The sequence below is a fragment of the Chaetura pelagica genome, unplaced genomic scaffold (assembly GCF_000747805.2).
Source record: "Chaetura pelagica isolate M959 unplaced genomic scaffold, ChaPel_1.0 scaffold11, whole genome shotgun sequence".
Taxonomy (NCBI): Eukaryota; Metazoa; Chordata; class Aves; order Apodiformes; family Apodidae; genus Chaetura; species Chaetura pelagica.
The window spans coordinates 2,502,476-2,519,272 of NW_009952694.1; the positions used below are offsets into that span (position 1 = coordinate 2,502,476).

At 38.5% G+C, this 16,797-nt stretch overlaps 1 protein-coding gene across 1 annotated transcript in view; it reads left to right on the forward strand.

Annotated features, from left to right (window-relative positions):
* The window catches only part of KIAA0391 (KIAA0391 ortholog), a 47,524-nt gene extending 32,756 nt beyond the window's left edge, over window positions 1-14,768 (forward strand). The window contains exons 5-7 of the mRNA XM_009993859.1: window positions 11,626-11,774; window positions 13,200-13,395; window positions 14,640-14,768. Of these exons, the coding sequence (XP_009992161.1) occupies window positions 11,626-11,774; window positions 13,200-13,395; window positions 14,640-14,768 (474 nt within the window). The remainder of the gene's footprint in view (window positions 1-11,625; window positions 11,775-13,199; window positions 13,396-14,639) is intronic.
* Window positions 14,769-16,797: the final 2,029 nt, after the last annotated feature.

The following is a 16,797-nucleotide window of genomic DNA, read 5'->3' on the forward strand; positions in this document are numbered from 1 at the left end:
GAAAGAGTGAGTTAGCAGTAGTATTTCCTCTGCCTCTGATAGTTTGAATCTTTATGAGTCTTGAGCTTTTAAGGAGCCATGTTGACATAGCTCCTTGAGCGAGCTCTGTACTTTGTGTGCCATAAGCTCTCTAACCAGAAGTTAAATGCCAGTTCACTTCCACTGGCTCTGTGGAGTTGTTCCTGCCTTAGATGGTATACCAGTGTGAGAAGATCAACCTTGCTGATGCCTTATCTCCGTGTTTATTTCCTAAGTGTGTGATTTTTGGGTAAACTAGGTAGTGGTTACTCTGTTGACTGAAAAAAATAAAATCAGAGGTATGATGCAGGTGCTTCTTAGAGCTGTAGTTTACTGGAATCTGAGCTTGTACATTCAGTGCAAGTTTGAGCAAAGTGAAAGATGGGTATTCCTGAAATATTACATGTACCACTACCTGATTGATTGATTGATTGATTGATTGATTGATTGATTGATTGATTGATTGATTGATTGATTGATTGATTGATTGATTGATTGATTGATTGATTGATTGATTGATTGATTGATTGATTGATTGATTGATTGATTGATTGATTGATTGTTGGTAGAAATTGTCTTCTACGACAGCCCTAAGTTGCCACACATTTGAGTACATAAAGTGAAATAGTAGTAAGAGGGTTGCAAGCAGGTAGTCATAGAGCAGATCCAGTCAGTCTTAATGATGCTGATTTACTCAGCTACTTACTAGGAGTAGTTATCCTGAGCTTATCTAATGTTAATGTTGCTACACTGGTTTCAGCATCTGAAGTGATTTACATGATATCCCTGCAAAACATTGCACTGTACTGCTTAAATCCATTTATGTATGATGGCCCTAAGGCTCAATAGTTAAAGTGGCTTTGAAAGAATTGGAGGCTTTTGACATTTTCACTTCTCATTGATATGTATGTATCTTCATACTTCATGCCTTGCAGAGTGAAAATCTCTTAACTTTCCATTGAATGGGCATCCCCAAATGAGCTTTCAGAAATAAGAATGCTATAGGTTAGGGATTTCCTTTTTCTCATTCCACTCATTTTCATTTCCACAAGCCCATTCACTCTGACAGCCTAGCTAACATAACTGGTAACACAGAGTTTTAACCCTTAGCAGTCTGATAAACTTGGTAAACAGGATACGTCTGAAACCAGAGCTCTCTCTGGCACTTGAGCACACCTGCTCAGTCCTGGGTGCTCAAGGAGTGATTAAGTGGGTATCTGCATTCTTTCCATGGAAAAGGACAAATGAGGGAAAGGTACAACAGAATTTTTCAAATGTGCTGGCTGGCATAGTCATATACAGATACCTGGAAACTGTAATGCTAAGCCCCAAAACTTGAGTAAAAATGCTAAATCCTTTTATGAAATAGGAGGTGGGTGGTTCTTGTTTGTCTTTTGTTGTCCAAGCCATTCTGGTGGTCATTTTTTCATACTCTCAAGCTTATTTCTCTGGACTACAGGGTCAAAAAATGACTAAGTAGACCAAGATTTTCATATAATAGTTGTTCCCAGGAGGTGGAGCTTTTAGACAAATGACAAATATCATCCATAATTAATTTGTAGGAGCTGACAATATTATCTGTTCGTCAAATAGCTGTATCTTATCTCCTCTTCTAAAGAAAAACACTTTAGATAGTGGCTTGCCCAGTGTACAGCTGTTGTGTACTGCAGACTGTTATCCATAAACTTGTATTAAAAGCATTGAAGTAAATTAGATCTTGTGGATTGTAGCTATTGTAGGGCACTTTCAGACCTTCACTGCCTAGGATCTCCAGGCATAGATACTGCCTGCAGTGTTACTAGTAGTAAAATGGCTTGAGTCTGCAGTGTTACTTACCAGGGCGTGCAGCTGTAATCCACATGAGACATTTGAACTTCTGACTCATTGAACTGGCAGTATGGGGTGTACTGGTGTACATTAAAGTCTCCTAAGGTTATGCTCTTACCAGTACGATTAAACATTAAACAGATTCTGTCCTTGATCCCTCCTTGCTGAAAGCCTAGGAGCATGGCCTGCCAGGGTTAGGTGGGCCTAACTGACCACACAGCTGCTCCTCCACCTCAGACCTTTGTGCTTTAGTTTGCTTCTGCTCGTTTTTGTCCTGTTGAAGAAGATTTTTGTGTGTTCTCTTTTATATTAAACAACTTTCAATCTTTCTGACCTTCAAAGAGAAATCACCATCACTTGAGTAGTGTTTGTTAATGTGTTTATTTGTTTAAAGAACTGTAAAATTATTAGTATTGGGACAATTGTTTTGAAGGTAATGTCTTTTCCTCTGAATAATAATCTGTAGCAAGCAACTGGAAAATAGTACTAATAAGAAACAGATTAATTGCAGTGTGAAAATTGTGTTAGGAATATTTGCTGCATGTTGCAGTCAAATTATTTATTTTTTTTTATTGCAAGCAATCAGTTTACTGATGCGTTTCCTTGATTATTGTCTCATTCTACCTGGACAATAAGCCTATTGGTATGTAAGCATAGGAATAGTCTTTATTTTAAAGTTTTTGTGGAACTATCGAGTCTATTAAAACACGATGTCACTGCAGAAGCATAAGTTTCATGTGTCTTCGACGGCATCTTGCCTGTGCCCTCTACAACAGTGATCTCCCCAGCTGCTGCAGCACCTTTCCTTAAAGAATAAAAGTACCATCTGGGGCTTTCTGAACCACAGATTGGAGAGGGGGAAAACACTTCGCATCAGACTAGGTCAGTGATGCTGTGCAGACATCTGCATAGGGCAGTGGTGAAAGCTAAGCTATTGGTATCTTTTAAACTGTCAGTTTCAGTTTTACAAAGCCAATTTCAGTCCCATACCAAGTTATTTCCTATCTATGGAAAGGATCAGTCAAGCTTGTGTTTGCATTTTCATAACTCCCCATTACCTCCACTGTTGCCACCTCCACCCAGAGATCCTGCTCACATTTTGGGTTTTCAGTACTTACATATAACTTCTGATCCACACTGTGAAAATCTAAGACTGACACAGCTGCATTTAGTCCACAAATGTTCCTTTCTAATAGCTAGCTTTTTACATTCTTTCTAAAATGAAAAATCATAAAAGAAACTCTGTTATGGCCCTAAGTCCTTGGATACAGCTGCTATGCTAATAGTAGAAATGCAAGAGTACCAATATAATGGCAAAGACTGGATTTACAGTGAAAGATGGCAGACCCCTGGAGCTGTGACTTCAGCTGGAACATTTATTCCATTTATAGTCAGTGGCTGTGATAGGTGAAGTTTCACTTCTAAAGCCTATACAAAAATAAGTAAAACCTCATACCTTTTAATTTTTGTGTAATTTGCTTCCTGATGAAAATAAAGATTATGTGTATTTGGTGCAGCAAAGCAATGTGTAGTTATCAATAAGCAAATAGTGTTGAAAAATCAGCGATGCAGGCAGAAATATTTCAAGGATGAGAACAAAGGATAGTACTGATGAGGGGAAATGCATAGGTAACACTTCATATCCTTTCAGCTTTTACATGTGTACTTTCCTACTCTTGTATAATCACAGATAGAGTCACTTAGCTCATCTTAGTGTGGGGGGTTGATACTGGTAACTCCTTTTAATCCCTTTCAAGTCTCCAGATTTTGGTACAAAAAAGAGATGTCTGGGGAAAAAAGATTCAATAGAAAATATCCCATATGTATTGTCCAGACCCTGGTATTAATTCTCTGTTGCAAGAAAGAAGATGGGTAAGAGGAGAGATAGAAGTATACAATGGTATCAGCTATGTAGAGAAAATATCTCTGAGAAGAACAGAAAAAGAGAATGATCTTTGCCCTTTTACATGATTCAAGAAAGGAGGACATTCAGAAAATTCAAATTCATGAAAGGAAACATTTTACTGCCTGGCATAATGAAAATACAAATCTTACAGATGCTACGACTGGACTATAGTTAATTGTGAATTGAACATTTCCCAATTGCTGCCTTATCAAAATGCTGCTTTGGATTCCAGATTCACATATCTTCTTCCATCGTTATGCCTACCTCATAATTGCTGAGCCAACATTGAAGGATCTGCTTGCATATTTAAACCAACATACATTTTTTTCACAATTGGGAAAGAAAATGGTGGTGTAGCTGGTTAACAAAGCTTTTGGATTGAGAAAATTTATTGCAGTGATTTACAAAATTCAACTTTCAAAGATGCCATTATGCAACTGAAGAGTGTTTGTTTATCCATGTATTTCTTGAATTGTTGTAAGACGCAGAAAAAAAAAACAGTTTGTCTCCTTTGCAATTTATACTATAAAATTCAGCAATTCCCCCAACTGTCTCATCTCTTCTTTAGCCATCATTTCATCAGTTCTTGGTATTGTTCATCAAATAACATGCCATGCTCACTATTGTCAGTATCCATTTTTATTTCTTTTATTCATAGTTGACCTTTATTCATCTAAATATCATTATGATAAAAATAATGAAATTATAATTACCATTCAAAAAAAGGGACATTCAGAAAGTGTGGGTCACACTAAAACGTTTGTCAGGCAAAGTGGCTGAGATCTTTTAAAGGTGACAATCCATTCTGAAAAGCCAGACTCCAGAAAGTTTGCACAAACTCCGCTTGATGATCCTGCTCCTACCTCTCATACTTCATGTCATATATACAATTTAAATTCTGTGTTAAGTTGTGTATATATTTCATTGGTCTCTACACGCATTCTGCCTTGATAGTTCTCCTAGGAAATACTGCTTCACTATCCATCGCACCACTACTTGTCATACCTTTTTTGGAATAAAAGCAGGATATGGCCATAATGAGATTATATATATATAAGAAAATACCTATTTGAAAATCTTTTTTTCTTACATGCCTCTCTGCTGGGAAGGATAGGGACCTATCCCTATCTTCGTGTTGCATAGGAGACATTAGTAACAGTTGTCCCAAGCCTAAAGTTAATTTGGTTTGTATGGTGCTGTTTTCCAAGCTGGTCAGTTGAATAAAAAACAGGCATGGCTCTGAAAGCTTGTTAGAAACTGGAAATTTTTCCTACATTTTATATGACAGAATATGATGTCACAGCCTAGTTACAAACATGTTCTCCATTCAGAACTCTTTCAGAGATTATCTTGAGTAGGTTGCGTCTTCAGTTGAAATCGAGTTGTAATTAAAGATCTCTCTGATACTGGCATAGTAGCTAGGGTACCATGAATATAGGAAGATATAAATTGTTATAATTATTATATTTTATTATATTAATGTATACTTTTATGTATTATATATGTTATTTATTATTATAGTTTCTTACTATTTATTGCTTCTGTACCTGATCTCACTGTTTATGGTTACTCTGCTGTACTCTCCCCACTACCCAGCATTCAGGAGGGCACATTCATCCAGAGCTGCACTTGATCCATGTCCTCCAGTCCATGGGAATGTTGGACTGTGTGGGGTACCAGGTGTCTTAACACACACTCAGTTTGGATCAGGCTGCCTCTGAATACAAACATGCTCTACAAGCAGCAGAGCTATATTTAGGCATTGCCTCATCTGAGCAAACTGAGGCTCCTGTACCATCCTCAAGCTATATTGAGTCAACTCGGGTATCTTTTCTTCTGTGATTTAGTTTTCCTGCTCAATCAATAATATGCCTTTGATTATGGAGTTGACTGTGAAGTCAAGAGCAAAAGATGGAATGTAAAAATGAACTGCAAATGTTAATCAATTGTGATGGGGAGTTAAGACATATCTCTAGTGAATGAATCAGGAGAGGATAAGTCAATTCTAGGTATGGAGTCAATGTAGACAGGTTAAAACATGTTAAATATTGTGCAATTTCTATCACTGATGTGCGAAGTGCTGTGTTGGTGGAGTTGTGCATGATGATGTGTGTGTGTTGCATCAATCTAAGTAGTCCTGCTGTAACATGGGATACAAATATTCCCAGTGTTTTAAGGGATAATTCCCAAGAGTCAGCTGTTGGCTGTATGGGGCATAAAGTAAATCAAGCTGAGTAAGCTTAGTGACTGTTACTCATCCATTACTGCTTTCCCTTCCAAGTAGCTACTCCCTTGCTGGTAAGGGGCAGATAATCTGCAGGGAATCAAGAAGTGTGTATGCTGCTCTGCATTTGAATAAAGAGGACTTTGAGGGTAATTGACATAGCGCCAGCAGTATTAATGTGGAGAATATAAGAAGCAGCTTTCATTGTGTTTGGTGCTGTGATAATGGTGTTGAATCTGCTTTGGTGAAATTACCAGGCTCAGTAAGAAATTCCAGCCTTTCTTGCAAGCAGCGCCCTTGCTTGCCCTACATAACTGGACATGCCATGGGAAAAATTCTGGCTTCCCTTTGTGTCTCTCTCTCTCCCTCTACTGTGTGTGGTACTACAGTACACAGTTTTTTTGAGGTTCTTTGTCTACAATATGTAAAAAGGAAACTAAAAATTACAAAATTATAAGTCAAATAAATGTGGCGGTGGTGGGAATTGATTCCTGGCCAACCTTTGGAGAGAATGCTCATGCTCAGTCCCACCTGACAGTGCCCATATGGCAGCTCTGTATCTGTGGTCAGTGCTGGAGTTTCCTCTGCAGTTTCACAGCTACAGTGTTGGGTGGGAAACAGCACTAACAACAGTAAAAACAGTAACAGAGCAGTTTGTTGTTATTAGCAGATAATCTGACTGTAGGTGTGTTTTGCTTTTAAATGGTAGTTAGTGAAACCAAATGTTTGGAAAATGGCAAATGTGATTTATTAACAAATCAGATTTAAACTTTTCTGAGTGATTACTTCTTCATCCTGTACCTGCATACAGGTGAGCCACTTCTTGCTGACTCACTGAATGCTTTGCCTCCTGGCAGCAGTATTCAGGGGTTTTCCCATCTGACAAGTGGGAAACCACTAGTAATGTCCTAGGAGAAAGGCTGTCCTACAGCAAGCTAACCTTTGAAACTGGGACACATGACACAGTGTGATCTGGAGAGCAGAACGGGTGACTGGCAATGAAGCCTTGGGAAATCCGTATCCTGCTCTGCTCGTAGTTCCTTGTGTGAGGTGGAGTAATTAATCTGTCTTCCTTGTGCTCCTTTAGGCACTGGTGTAAAATGGTGTTGTAATTATGCATTTACTTCATAAGGCTGTTGTGAAACTTAACAAATGAGGATCAATCTTGCAGTGTGACAAGGATTCCCTGCTCTTTCAGCTTAACTGCTATGTTTGGTCCGCATTAGATTGTGCACAATTGTGAATGTGGAACACTGCAAAATTCTTTCCAGGAATTTGAATAGAAAAGTTCCCTTCTGATGGGAAACCGGTAATATTTATTCTGACCTGAAAAATGGTTCTTTTAAGGTGTAACTTGCTGATTTTTAAAGTGTAAAACTACCAGTTACAGCATTTTTGGTTGCTGTCCTGCTGCTGTGCCTCCCCACCTCTTTTCACTGTCCCCTCTGATCCAAAGTTCCTGCTCTGGTGTGTGAGCACAGCTGTGATTGTGCCATGACCTGGTTGAAAACATGGCCCAACAAATAGATCGTATCAGCACAATAGGGAAGAAGAAAAAAGTGTATTGTAGTTTGAGGGTAGGAACTTGGTGGTGGAGAGGAAATTCTGTAAAATAACATTGCTGCAGAAACGAAAAAGAACTCATTTTAATGTGGGGAAATAGCTCATATCTCTGTGACTGTCCCAAGAAGAGATAAGTGTATACACTCAGCCAGCATATTATACAAGTGTGCTAGTTCTTAACTGATTCACAGATCAGGGTGCAGAAATCAGAGTTAGAACATGCACACTGGATACATACTCATGTTTAATTATAGATAATTTTTAATAATTAAAAAATATATACATTATTAGCACTGGGCTTAGAAGAACCACATTAGGAGATACTTGATACATTTGTGAACAGCTGGTCTTGACTCTTCCTTTGATCTGTGTGTAGTTTTATACTGCTTTGTGGCTTCACCCTCACTCCATCAGTAATTTGCTAAAGTGCTGTGAACACAAAATTGTTCACATTGTAAGTGAAATGTTAACGTTTAGGAGAAGCTTGAGAAAGATTAATTAAACAAAGACTGGGACAGCATGGGAATAATTAAAATGCAGCTGGTAAATTATTAAAGGAATTGAACTCGAAAGGTGAGTACTCAGGAGGTACTAATGATCCTGAGTTTCTTGGAGAAGGATCTAGTGATCTTCACAAACAGTTGATTAAAGTGTCTGTGCAGTTCAGAAAGAAACATATTCTGATGTGCTCTGTCAGGGGAAAAGAAAGTGACTGCAATGGTATTTATCTACATGATCCAGTAGTATTTTTAGTGCTTTGTTGTGTGGCCAGTGATTTGTGCAGAGAGCAGCAATTCACAACTTCTTGCTACCCTGTCTCAGCCACATCTTTCCTTGTGAACTGAAGCAGCCAGTCTAACTGTGCTTATTTTCCCTTCTGTGCAAAATAGAATGTTATAATTCCTGTTTTCAGAGAAAATGTGGTTTTATATGCTCTGCTGTCCAAATTTGAAAGGTAGTAATATTCATAAAAGGTCATTATTTCACCAGTTTTGTAATCCTCACTCTCAAGAAAATTAATAGCATAAGGAAAATACATGTAGTATATTTTTTAAGATTTTATGCAGATGGCCTTTTGAACAGGTTGCTGCCTAAATAAAGGAGGAACATTCAAAGGAAGCATCTACATAGAGCTTATTTCATATAGCATATTTGCATTGGGTAGTGGCAAATAGCAATGATTTCTAGATAACTTTTTTTAATACTAGATTAATAAAATATTTGTGCCTTTTAAAGTGAGAGCTCACTACTGCTGTTAGCAGTGTTACGCTCAGTTTCCTATATGACTACAATAAGCGTTACCGTGTGTCTCACATCTTCCTTTCTTGAGAAGCAGTCACGAGTGGGAGTAGACACACTTAGGAAACCCCCCTTGTAAGTTTTGTGACTCCCTGTATACCACCCCTGTTAAGCACGGAAGCCTAAATTGAGGTAAAATGTTCTTCAGTAAAGTTGCATCAGGCAAGGCAGTGTGCAGAACAAAATTATTTTTATCTTGTGAAAGCAAAAAAAAATTCAATCTTCTGTGTTAAATTTTGTAAGTAAAGGTTAATCTTTGTGGTAAGTAGAGGAGAGACACTGTGCTGTTATGCAAGCAGGAGTTTCTAATTTTTTTAATGGTGATTCCCTTTACTTTTATTATGATTTAAGCCTGGTTTGAGTTTTTCCATTGCAAAACTGTAGATCATTTAAAACAACCCTTCATTTTTATTTTTTTTCCCAGAAGCACTTCATACTAGAGAACCTCATCTGCTAATAATATGTAAGAGAAGAAGTCCTTATTACTCATAGGTACAAAATGACACTAGTAATAACCTTCAGAAAGGAAGACTTAAGGGAGCTGGGTCCAAGCCAGTTCTTAAGGGAGCTAGGGCCAAGCCAGTTAAGCTTTTTATAAACTTGGGAATAGCCCCAGCTGACCAAACTGTATCTGGAAACCCAGCTGCCTTTGTGTTTAGCCAAAAGTGTAATTAAAAGGTGTTTCCTCTTTTTTTATTGAGGGTGAACTCCAACAGTTCAAATACTGGCAATCCTTTACAGTACCACTAGTGCAGCGATGTTCCTGAGACTCTTTTTGACTCAGGAGTCTGTTTTTAGGAGTTGTTTCCTCTGTTGTCCCATCAGGATGCTTGTGGTGTCAAGTTTTGTATTTTAGAATCAGTTTCTGGAGTGTTCTTTGGAAAAGTTTTGGACTTCCACATGACTTTGCTAACCTTCCCATAATATAGCAAAACATCAGGGACACAGAGAGAAAAAACAGAGAAAGGATTTTCTTTTGGAATTTGTAAGGGGTTGCTTATGTTACTCATGGTTGTTACTTCTTCACTGTTGCCTTGTCTACATGAAAATGTGAATGAATATTGTAGGTACATTCTTTACTTTTACTAGGTTTAATTAACTCAGCTTAACAAACTCAATTCTCCCTTGGTACTTGGATCCAGCTATTAGCAGTACTTGGCCAAGCATGAGGACCAGAAAATAAAAGTAGCTGTAAACTAGTAGAATTGATGAGCCAGTTTTTTTACGCCCAGATGAGACATTCCAAAAAGAAAAACTAAAACTCCAGTTTTTCAGTTTTTAATTGTCAACAGTAAACATTATGTATAAAATCTTCTGGCCTCCTTTCTCAGATCCTCAGATTCATGTCATACTTTATTTGATGCATCTTCAGGTTCTTGGCTGAGAGGGACAGTCCCACACTTCCTGTCTTCATGACCTCCAGCAGTGTGTTCCCTTTGGCTCAGGTTTATCAGTTGTGTGGCTGCAAGGTCAACCCTGCAAAAAAAATTTCTTTTGTTGAAGCTCGTGGGTAGTTGTGACATTGTTAGATCTGATGCAACAGAAATAATAATAGGAATGTGCAGTTTGAAAGAGAACTGAGTGGGACCACCTCTTTCCACTGCTACTTGGAGGCAGAACAAAATAAATGCATTGTAAGAAGAATGAGAAGAACAATTATTTCTAGCCCCTGGAACAAAAGATAATTGTCCTGAATAATGACAAAGATCACAAATAGGAGGGAAAGGAGAGGGAAAAGCAACAGAAGGAGAAGGGCAATTGGAGGTATTACAGGGAGAAGAGAGATCAGGGAAGAGGGAAGTAGCTAGAAAAGCAGAATGAGAGATAAGAGAAAAATCAGGGGGTTGTATATTGACAAACAGTGGCAGCAAATGCAGGTAAAAATTAGAAAACACCTTTCCCTGGAGGTTGAGCATATTGTCCTTGTTCTTCAAACATGATGCTTCAGTCTCAAGAAACACTTCTCTCTTTCTGGGCAGAACTGAAATGTCATTGCTTTGTGAGCAGTCAGTTCACAGTAATAAACTGGCTGCTGAAAAGCCAGAGCCTTTGTCTTCCAGGAGCTCTCCTGGGGGGAAGCAAGCAGGGAAAGCTACAGGCACCACCACTGTCCTGAAAAGATTCCAAACAGGCACAGCCCTAAAAGGCTGGTGAAAAGTCCCTCTGAAGAGAAGCTGGTGTAGAAGTGATTTTGCCACGTCAGGATGTTAGTTAATAAGTGGAAGGCTGGTCTGGATGTGGTTTTCATAAACCCTTAATCCTGAGGTCACAGATTTCCTTTTACTGCTGCTTGCTTTTCCTCAGGGCAGCCCAGATGACATGTAGTTCTCCCATTTCGACAATAGGTGGGGCTGGAAAAGCAGAATAGTTAAGGGTTTGGTCCTCTGATACCAACAAAGGCTTCAGTGATCGTTTCCAAAAGTATATAATACTAAATCCCAGGATAATTCAGTTCCCTCAGCTGACTCTGAATCTCTTAAATCTCCATACAACTCTTCCTGAGTTCATTCACGTCATTCAAGCTGTGATAACTGGGAATGATTTATAATAGCAATGTATTTTCTGTGTGTTTGAGAGCAGCTTCCTACAATGAATTGGTTTGGCGTTTTTTTTCTTTGTCATTAGGGAGTTAAATTAGTTATCTACTTAATTCTTATTGCAGTTAAGAACTTTGGGAGATGAGGGTATGCTGCAGGTCCCACTAGTTGAGACACAGATGTGAAAGTGCTTCCTATTGGTCTGCTATTACAGCTAAGAAAATCTTTGGGTTTGCTTTTGTTTTCTGCAGCTATTTGAAGCTGTCAACTTCCTGGCAAAAGGGAATGCCCGACTGCTTGTGCTGGGCCGCAAACACATGCTGACTAACTCTTCAAATTGGAAAAGAGGGATTATGAAGGAGATGCAGAATAAGGCAGACTTCTTCTTTGCTGAAAATATGTAAGTTTAAGAAAATGGCTAGCTGCAATGGAGATCAGCAGCTGATTTATGTGCATTTTAAATCAGTATACACAGTTGTAGCTTTTAGTACCATTACTCATATCTCCAACTCTGTGTATGTGAAAGAGAAACATACCTGTTGCTATACTTACTTAAAAAAAACAATAGATATTAAAAGTTGCAATATGAGGAATTTCATCACTTAGAATTGTGTTGACATCTGTATGGTTTATTAGGATTTACAACTGCTAAAACAACTGCCAAGACACAGTGTCCTGAACTTACAGAATATCTGCTAGCATCAGTGTACAGTCGTGGTCTGCTGTGTTAGCTTTGCATCGTGGGGGAGTGAAGTTCATGCCTGGCCAGTGTTGCTTGGTAGCCCAGCACTGTGGCTGGAGCACTGACTTCCTTGCTGCTCTCAGAGGAGAATATATCTGTGCCTGGAAATGGACCCTTTGCCTCTCAAATTTTAGAACAGCAACCTTCTTGCTCTTGCCCAACCAAACTTGCCCTTGTTTCTAACCTAGGTTCTTGTCTCCACGTCAGTGTCTCCTCTCCCTGCCCTGCTTTCCTCGTATAACAAGTCTCTTGTCCTGCAGTTCAAGCTCCATGTGGTCGCCTACTGAGATGGCCACTGTTGAGCCTTTACCTGTCTGCAGTTTCCTCTGTGATCCCAGATCCCAGAACTTCTGACCAAGTTCCTTGTCCCAACAGCCAGTGCAAGTCTCTTCTGTCTGGCTTCTTGTTTCTGGTCTGTACTCCTTTGTCACCTGTCCAGTTCTGGCTCTCGTTCTCTTTGCTGTTGAATCACATGGCTTTCTTTCCTGCAATCTGAGCACCACCAAAGGGGACTCAGTTACTGCAGGTTGGAAATCCTTGCTAATCTCATGCCTGGTCACTTCCTATTACAGCAATCAAAAAGTGGTTTCAAGAAAAGTTCTGCCCAGCTTGTCCAGGTATAGGGTATCTCATGCCCACTATAAATGTATTTTTAGAGATTTGTCCCTAAAATTGTCTCAGTTTAATTGGAGCTAATGTTGCATAATCATAATACCTTTTGAAAGTATATTTACCCATGGAAAAGACAAAGATTCTGTAATTCTGACTGTTGCCTACAGTACACTTTATTGTCAGTTGTGATTATTGTATTCCAACAAAGTTTTGTGGGTATCCTTAAGAGTTTGAGCAGTTCTGTTCCACATAGCACTGTTACATTACATGGCAAAAGATTGTATTGTGTTATCAGATTGTGACTGGAGGGAAGAATACACTAACATTTTGCATCCTGTGGTAAGTAGAAGCTCTTTATTTTACGAGGGAACTACAGCAGTGATGGGAATTTTCAGTATTGCTGATGAATAAATCTCAGATCAGCATTTGACTCATTTCCTGATGTCTGTCTTTTCCATTGGTTTTGTTAAGCTCTGAAGATGATGCCTTCTTGTTATATGCCACTCTTCAGTCAGGCAAGCATTGCAAGTTTGTTACTAGAGACTTCCTCCGGGATCACAAGGCTTGTCTTACCGACAGCCTGACGCGTCATCTGTTCCGTAAGTGGCAGCGTGGACACCAGATAGTGTTTTCACCTTCTGCAGAAGGAAAGCATATCACATTCTTGGTAAGTTTGCTGCTGAAATCAGAAAGCACACAGAGCATATGAATTAAAGATACACAATTTCAAACTCTGGAAGGAGTGTTGGAGTCCAGGAAATGCATTTGTTCTAATGGACTCAAAATTCCCATGCTTACTGAATATTCCCTGTATTCACAAAGCATGCCACAAATGTGGAAACTGTGAAAAAGACAAGAAATTCTGCCTGTTTAAAATGTAAATGCATGTTTGTGTATCCCTAAGTCCCAGGGTTTTCATTTATGTTAAACCTTTGAGATACCTTATGCTCCTCTGTAGTACTATTATAAAATACCATGCTTCTAATTGTACAATATAATTTCTTCCATGTTTATTTTAAAGAAGCAGGAAAATAGAGGTATTTCAGTATTAACTGTAATATTAGCCTAACATATGTATAGGAAACCCAGAATAGTCAGGTTTATAGTCAGTATTCAACTGCAGAAATTAGTCTTCCAAGCATAGTGTCATCTTGTAGCAGAACACTGTACTGTTACTATCTAGGAGACATGTATCCTTGTCAGTCATGAACAGTAGTAGCCTAACAGAAGTGCAGCTGTTTCAAGATTTTTCTAGGGAAAAATTAATCACATGACATTCCATATCATGCAGTGTGTTCTGTTGTCTGGTCTGTCTGCATTGTTATTGCCTACTTAAAGAAATACTTTATCTATGCAGTTCCATTTTCCTGCTGCTCTGGATAAAATTGTAAAATAATATTCATCATTACAAACAGACCTTAGAGGTAGAGGCCTATAAGAACGAGAGCCTTTCATTCAGTGTTGCCAGCTACACCTTGTATCTTTCTTTTGTATGAAAGGGCTAGTGATTTTCACATCTTAATTCCCATTGAAGTGATTTGGATGATTGACATTCCCAGTCATAGCTGTCTTCTGGGTTATTCTGGAAACTGTCACAGGAAAGCAAACTCCAAAGACAGAGTGACAGGATGTTCTGAGAACTGTAACTGCCAACCAGTAACATTTCTTTTGTATTTGTGTTATATGTGTGTTGAGTTAGTATTCCTGTCACATAACAGACCTGAAAAATAGTTTATTATATTTGTTTGACTAGATGTTCCTCCACTGATAAAATTTACAATTTCTTTGATGTAAGGAAATAAATTAAAGCTGTTAAAGAGATTAATCTGTGGAGATTTGTAAGGTAAGTGTTGGAAGTTGTAACTACCTATAACTGGTATTTTAGTAATATATGTTGTCTTTATCCAACAGCCTGCTTTGCAATATGACTGTGTGGTACAGACTACAGGTGATACATGGCATATCCCCTATAAAGACGTTTTTGAGGAAAAATATTCATATAAAGTACCCAAAAAATGGCTCTGCATTCAACAGAAATGAAGAAGAATGTAATTGCACAAGCTGAAACTGTTTGTTTTGGTTTTTAAATCATTGTTGCTGTCTAGAACTCAGCAGTACAATTATGGGATTAATGTGTGAGAGCTGTAACTAAAGAAAATTCAGTAACTGCATTTTGTCAAAATCATTCCTGCATTAAATCTGTTAACATCAATGGTGGTCCAGCAGGGATGAATTAGGTCCATTATTTCCATTTTTACAGACAATTTCTGTAGCCTCTCAATGTGATTTGAATTAAAATTTGTTTATCCCTCTTGGAATTTCAGGTTGTATTTTTTTAATCTTCTATTTTCTCAAGTTTTTAATCTACAGTGAAATTAATTAACTCGCTACTTCAAAGAAATTAAGCAGGACTTGTGAAGTACCTCCAAAGTGGGCATGGCTGACTGTGCAACAGTATCACACAATGTCTGTAGCCCGTAAATGGGGCTAAGGAGGCCAAACAGTATATTTACCATTTGCCAGGCACACATAGATCTAAATAGTTCCTCACACTAACTTGAATTCTATTGATGACATCAAATGCCAAAGTTTTGTTGTAGCAACGTATATTAAGATTTTGATTGGAAGAACCAGGAAACAAGCAGTGGGACATTGTTTGGCCCTTTCACACTCTTAAATTTGCTGCTTCTTACAGGGTTTCATGTCTGGAAATAGTTTGTTTATGGAAACATTCATTTTCTGAACTTCCTTTTGGCTCAGAATAGATGTGTCCCTAACCAATCACCTGAGCTTCATCTCAAAACTGTTCTTACAGAGGTACCATAATACCTTCTGAATAGTAACACTTCCTAACTATGCGTTCTTAGTCTATTTAGGGAAACATGGAACAGAATCTGGAATTTACAACAGAGAGATATCCCAACATTAGTATAAGAATTGTTGTGACTTTTTTCTTCTTATGTTTGCTGCTAATACACTTTAGTGTAGATCTTTATAGGCAATTCATGGCCTCCTCTCTGGACCCAAAGCAGAAACATTAGTGATCAACCTACAGACTTTCAGTTCCACACCACCTATTCATACAGATGGACACAGTCTGCAGAGGTTCACTTCTGAGGTTAATTATTTGCATTTTCTTTAAGATATTTGTGGAATAACATTGCTTTTGTGTGGCTGTAGTCTGGAAATGTCATTACTGAAACAGAGAATTTAGAGACAACATTGAATACGAGGATTTGCTTCAGAGTATGTAAAAGGCATTCAGGGCAGGAGGGCATGTTCATTGGCAATAAACCTGAGAGCCAAACCAAAGCAAACTACCAGCAGATCTACTGACATCTACCAGCAGATTTACTTGGTGTCTACTAATGGAAAGATGGAACAGAATCTGGAATTTACAACAGAGAGATATCCCAACATTAGTATAAGAATTGTTGTGACTTTTTTCTTCTTATGTTTGCTGCTAATACACTTTAGTGTAGATCTTTATAGGCAATTCATGGCCTCCTCTCTGGACCCAAAGCAGAAACATTAGTGATCAACCTACAGACTTTCAGTTCCACACCACCTATTCATACAGATGGACACAGTCTGCAGAGGTTCACTTCTGAGGTTAATTATTTGCATTTTCTTTAAGATATTTGTGGAATAACATTGCTTTTGTGTGGCTGTAGTCTGGAAATGTCATTACTGAAACAGAGAATTTAGAGACAACATTGAATACGAGGATTTGCTTCAGAGTATGTAAAAGGCATTCAGGGCAGGAGGGCATGTTCATTGGCAATAAACCTGAGAGCCAAACCAAAGCAAACTACCAGCAGATCTACTGACATCTACCAGCAGATTTACTTGGTGTCTACTAATTGTTGGCACAGTAAAAGCCAAAGGCTTTTTCTTATCTACCTGGTAGTAGTTTATTAGATTGATGGGTCCACGCTGAATTGCCAGAAAAGCAAGTCTTCCAAATGCTGCAGCAACTGGTACCCCTGAAATCATGGCAAATGACATTGACAGCCCTTTGCTTAGCACACTGAGTGAGGAGAGTGGGAATTGGATGGAACTCAGGCTT